Raw genomic sequence first — 5,656 nt, 5'->3', positions numbered from 1 at the left:
GAGGGTGAAGTGACCGATTCTTTGGCAACAAAAGAAATTGGAGTTTGATACCTTTTCCGAAATGAAATCAAAACTATCTATTAAGGCATTTGTCACTCTTTGCAAGGTTCATCTCCAATTTCTACAGCTCCAAGTCTCAAGGATTTCAACTCTCAAGATTACAATACAAACAGGATAAATCACAGTCGCAGAAATTCAAAGAACAGCAGGGTGCTCAACTTGTTTGTTTGTTTGCTTGCAGTAATGTGTTTAAAGGTGTACAAAATCACCACAATCGGTCACTATACCAAACAATTAACCATAGACAAAATTGGTCCATTAACAAGATTTCCAAGAAAGACAGACCAAAGTTTATAACTTTCCAGTCAAGATATAGAGAAGTTCATAACCGGTCCTAATAGAAGAACCACAACTGTAGAGGACAAAATAATCTAGATTATAACATAAGACAAATACGACCAATAGAACCTAATGCTGACTGATTCTGACAGCGTAACAGTGAGAGCCCAGATTGATTTGTCTCTTCCAATTGTCTTCAACAGTCAGCTCATCAACTCCCCCAATCTTTGTAACTGCTCATAAATGACAAAAGGGCAATATAAGTTTGACCTGTCAGTGTTTAGGTAAAACAATATAATACTTCCAGAAACATATGATTAAACCAAGACAGAGATAAGCAAGTGCAGGAAATAACGACCAAGTTGGGAATATGATTGCTGAGTCGACTAGGGAGGAAGAACAACTTCCATGTAGTGGAACTGCAGTTATATTTTCCTATACTTGGTTACAGACAGCCAGAAGACAACATTTGAGACTAATATTGTGGGAGCAGTATATCATTTGAGACACAAGTTAGACGAGCAGTACACCATACTGATCTCGTTGTACAAAATAATGATACAAGCGAAACAAGATTTATAAGATAGAACACCTGGAAAGGTAAGAGTACGAATTTAGACAAGAAAAGGTTCGACAGATCTGTGGAGAGCTACGTTTGACGGAAGAAATAAAGTTGCTAGTATAATAACTAAGAAATATGTGTTCTTCCTAGTAATTTTCTCCACAAGACATTTCTTTTTGGTCGATCTTAACCTATAAGAGTGTAAACACCCTCTAGAACACATAATAATAACACAAGACTCGCTCTTTTCATCCAGCAGGAACATAATACCATATTAGATTACCTTAAGCATGAGTAACTTATTGGGATTTGGGGAAGATGCAGTGTACAAATATAAACTGAACTAACTAGCACAATATTTTTAACACCTAGAGGTTCCACTTAAATATAATGTAAATCGACTTACCATTTGTCTACCCCCACATGTCGTACTTCGCTAAAACAGGTTTTGATGTTCTTTTACTATTAGCATCGTAAAATGCTTTATCTCGTTGAAGCTTTTCTTGACGCAACTGTTCTATATCTTTCTCACAGACATTCGTGATTGTATTGTTGTGGTCAATACAATCAACTGCAATAAATTTTAAACCAATTAAAAAAAAAAACAGCAAAAAAGTCTATCACAAGTTACAAGTTAGGGATACCATACTTGTGATCATGCCTCCACTTTGTCCAGACTCGCAACCCTCAACCATAGCTTCCTCCATATGCATAACAGCAATGTCCATAATATGAGTACGATCATAATTACTTTCAAGATAACTTTCAGCCTTGCCATCATCATGACCATCAACCTTAAATCTTTCAACTTTAGTAATTTCTTCGTCCTTGCATATATAATACAATCCTGCTCTTCTTTTGGTAATAAATTCTGTTGATGCAAAATAGTGTACGGGATCAAACTTAGATTTCTGACCTTCTTCTTCTTCAACCTCTTCATGTGTTCTCTTATTATGTTTCTTGCTTGACTTCTGTATCTTCTTTGATTTCACTTTCTCACTTTCTTCTTCTTCAACCTCTTCATGTGTTATCTTATTAGACTTATGTTTCTTGCTCGACTTCTGTAGCTTCTTTGACTTCACTTTCTGACCTGCTTCTTCTTCAGCCTCTTCATGTGTTCTCTTATTAGACTTATGTTTCTTGCTTGACTTCTGTATCTTCTTTGACTTCACTTCCTCCTTCGGCTCATACATACCAAGTGTTACCCCACAAATCATTTTATCAAAGTCTAAATAATCTCCTGGTACATTATTCTTCAACACCTCCACTGGGATATTAAGAAACCTCTTTGCATATGTTGCACCCTTTCTTGACGTTAAAACTCTCCCCTTCCTATGTTTTTTTTTCAATCTGCATATATAAAAGGTAAAAGATATATCACACAACATGAAATAAAATCTGTGTTCCACATATTCTTTGAAGAGAAACCTATGTTGAACAGAGACTCATGCAAAATAATAAGACCTGAACTGATGAAATACGGAGTTATTGGATTATTGGGTTTTCATTTGGTTAACCCTGGCTAAAATCAGTCATTATCCCAGTGTGTTGACTGATTGTAATGCAGTTTCAACTTAACACCAATATGGCACACTTGAGTTGTGTATATCAGTGTCTGTTTTCAGTATCTGTCAACAAATAATCCAATGACTCGATAATCCAGTAGTTTTCTCAAAGACTCACCTATTGATCAAATACTCACGGACGCGCCTGCAATACCACGCGGTCCACTTGCCAATATAACATATAGCTTCGTGGATCACCCCCCAAGCGATAAACCTTTTGAACCGGTTCTTTATCAGGTGTTCCATCAGGGTTAATTGCTAAGCTGTCACCACCTACAAGGATCCCAAAATCATAATCTCCACTAAGTATTGTGGTGCCCTGCAACAATAATTTGTGACTGTTTATGATTTACGCAAATGATTAAAAGTATAACCATTACAGCAAAGAAATGTAGAAATAAAAAATGTTGAGGTCATGCCTAAACAGATAAGCCCAAGCAATGAACATATTGATTATGAAATTGACATTGGATTCATTACTGTTTTTGTTTATTGCGAGAAACTTTTGAACGCATAAAAAAACCAGAGACTGTACAAACGAAGGGCTATCATGGAAGGAGAGCAGGCCAACATACGGCAAATAATTTCACTAGATTTCATATTATTATATAACTACAGTAGTATATTATAATGATTAACAGGTTGTTCTGGCTATTGTATTAGATATTTAGCTATAACAAAACCTCTGTAATCGAGACCCTAGAAGAATTGTTTTGACCAATGTTGAACAGCAAAAGTAACACTTAATATGCGGACTGTACCAAGATGCTCTTATCAAGTAAGTACTTGAGTTATAAACAACTAAAAACCCTATAATTCATTCATTAAGCTTGTGAGCTTGCTATTTTCAACATATGTATAGCTACTTGTAATATACTTTACCCAGCCAAGAGGTGGAATAAACAAATCGATTCAGAAAGCTATTCATGTTGATAAGGCTGGTGTTAAGGTGCTAAGCTTTGATCTTCAGAATTATACCTCAAAAAAATCAACTAAAAGATATGAGAACCTACTGTAACAAGATCAAGAGGTGTTGCCGTAGCCATATCTTCAAGTAATTCCTCCTTTAAACCTTTTATGGGTACTTCAGGCGAAGCCATTTGTGCCTCACTTGTAGCTGGAGGTGGCATTACCGGCATTGCACCTGAAATAGAAACCTGCATTGAACCAACGATGAATGGTTAGGTGCCCGTCGACCAAAAATTTTATTGTTCGACTTTATAAAGCAGTTGACCCGCAATGTTATAGTAACCCAATACCACAGAAAAGGAAAGATTTGTTTACAATTCACAGATATGGGCTATATAAACGCTTTTTCCATAACAGCAAGGTGGGCTATGTCTAAGAATATCAAAACTAAAACCATTACAGCCATAAAATGCAGAAATAAAATGCTTAGGTTCCTGTCCACACGTGCACTTCTTAAGAACACACCGCTGAGCACATTACAAACCTCTGAATGCATTCAAAAAACGAGAGTGTACAAAGGAAAGGGGCAGAGTCTGGAACAAAGGAGAACAAACAACCCAAAATAAAAATACAGAGCAAATCAATTCAACTGAGTTCATTATTATATAGTCCAATGCTTGGGTTTGCCCAATTGATCAATGGTAAACAGATACCATTCACTTTACTATACCCAATTCCAGACAGATTATGCACTATTTTCATGCCAATGTATCAGGGCTGAATATGGTTTGGCTTGGTCCGATTTCGGGCCACATCGCACACCATTGATTCAATAAGATTCAAAACCATTCAAACAGCTGTAAGGTTTTGACCTGTTAAGAACTATCGGTTTCCCACAACTGACAGTAGTAAGAAAAACAAATTGTTGGCTCGTGTATTTGACCTGACAGTTGATATTGGAAAAAGAGAATCCATATAGGGTTGATTCAATAATTTACACAAATTAGAACATATCTAAATTTGACAAATCCATAAAATCCTACCCTATCCCCATCTAATACCGATTAAATAATCAAATCCATCATCAAAGAAGATAAAAATGAACATAAATGTGCACAACCATGCCTATTTAAACTACACAGGTAAGTACAAGTTGTGAACATACTGCTGAGTCCAATACAACTCAATTGAGTACATTACTCTTACATAAAAAATCGACTCAAAGATATGAGAGCGCACCTTAACAAGATCACGAGGTGCTGATAGAGCAACATCTTCAAGTAATCCCACCTTTAAGCCTAGAAAGATGAACTATAAGAATTAGAACAAACAATAAAGATGACAAAATCAACCCCATATAAATATATATCCTAAACTAGCACCCTCACCTGTTTTGGGTACTTTAGGTGAAGCCCCAATTGTCTTTCCACCTGCACCTTTTTGTGCCTCAGGCATTTCACATGATTCATCCATTGGTTGGGTGAATCAATTTTAACCTGAAAAGAAAAAAAAATTGCACAAATCAGAACATACGCTAAAATTGACAAATCCATAAAATCCTAACCTAACCCCATCTAATACCGATTCAATAATCAAATCCATCATCAAAGAAGATAAAAAATGAACATAAATCTGCACACCCATGCCTATTTAACCTTTGACAAAGTGGTGGTGGTGGTGGTGGTGGTAGAGAGGGAGATTGAGAAGAAGAACTGGTGGTAGCAGAAGGAAACTGATGATCCAGTGAACCCTAGATACCGTCTCGTTTAGGGTTCAGCGTGGATGAATAAGAAATGTAGAAGAGAAAATGTGTGTGGAAAATGGGTCATGGAGAAAGGGTTTTGTTATATATTCTACTGGACTCTTCGGGATTTGGTTCTTTTTTTTTATTCGGAGGATTTGGTCACTCCACTTGCCCCACAATTTCTAAAATTTGTGTACAAATAAGAGGCCTGGACCTACGTCTCATTTCATTTCCTTAAAACGGGGCTAGTTGGACCAGGTAAGGCAAGCATAGTTGCCTGGAAAACACTATGGAAATGCAAGATAGCTCATAGAGTGAAACTGTTTGCACGGAAGTGTATACATGGAATTCATTCTACAAGAGTTAAGTTGGCCTTCTACAATAGTGAAATGGATTCTCAATGTGACGTTTGTGGTTCGGCTGATGAAACAATGGAACATTTAATGTTTGAATGTGGTCACTCTAAGGCTATGTGGAAGCTGTTAAACATCAATATTGAAGTTATAGCATCTAACTATTCATCATTCTCTGAATGGG

General features: G+C 36.5%; 2 protein-coding genes across 2 annotated transcripts; both read right to left on the bottom strand.

Moving 5' to 3' along the window:
* Window positions 1-211: 211 nt before the first annotated feature.
* On the bottom strand, window positions 212-2,247 carry LOC113283261 (ABC transporter F family member 4-like). Its single transcript, XM_026532462.1, has 3 exons — window positions 1,551-2,247; window positions 1,308-1,472; window positions 212-572 (listed from the first exon to the last, which is right to left on the bottom strand). The coding sequence occupies exons 1-2, from the start codon at window positions 2,116-2,118 to the stop codon at window positions 1,315-1,317; spliced, it is 726 nt and encodes a 241-aa protein (XP_026388247.1). The 5' UTR covers window positions 2,119-2,247; the 3' UTR covers window positions 212-572; window positions 1,308-1,314.
* Window positions 2,248-2,475: 228 nt separating this feature from the next.
* LOC113279898 lies at window positions 2,476-5,214 on the bottom strand. The gene is made up of 6 exons (XM_026528544.1): window positions 5,022-5,214; window positions 4,764-4,871; window positions 4,615-4,673; window positions 3,480-3,623; window positions 2,621-2,785; window positions 2,476-2,529 (listed from the first exon to the last, which is right to left on the bottom strand). Exons 2-6 carry the CDS (start codon window positions 4,846-4,848, stop codon window positions 2,476-2,478), a joined length of 507 nt encoding a protein of 168 aa, XP_026384329.1. The 5' UTR covers window positions 4,849-4,871; window positions 5,022-5,214.
* Window positions 5,215-5,656: the final 442 nt, after the last annotated feature.

Source organism: Papaver somniferum, chromosome 5, assembly GCF_003573695.1.
Source record: "Papaver somniferum cultivar HN1 chromosome 5, ASM357369v1, whole genome shotgun sequence".
NCBI lineage: Eukaryota > Viridiplantae > Streptophyta > Magnoliopsida > Ranunculales > Papaveraceae > Papaver > Papaver somniferum.
Note: the sequence above shows the minus strand (reverse complement) of the source record. Positions and strands in the feature narration are given on the sequence as shown.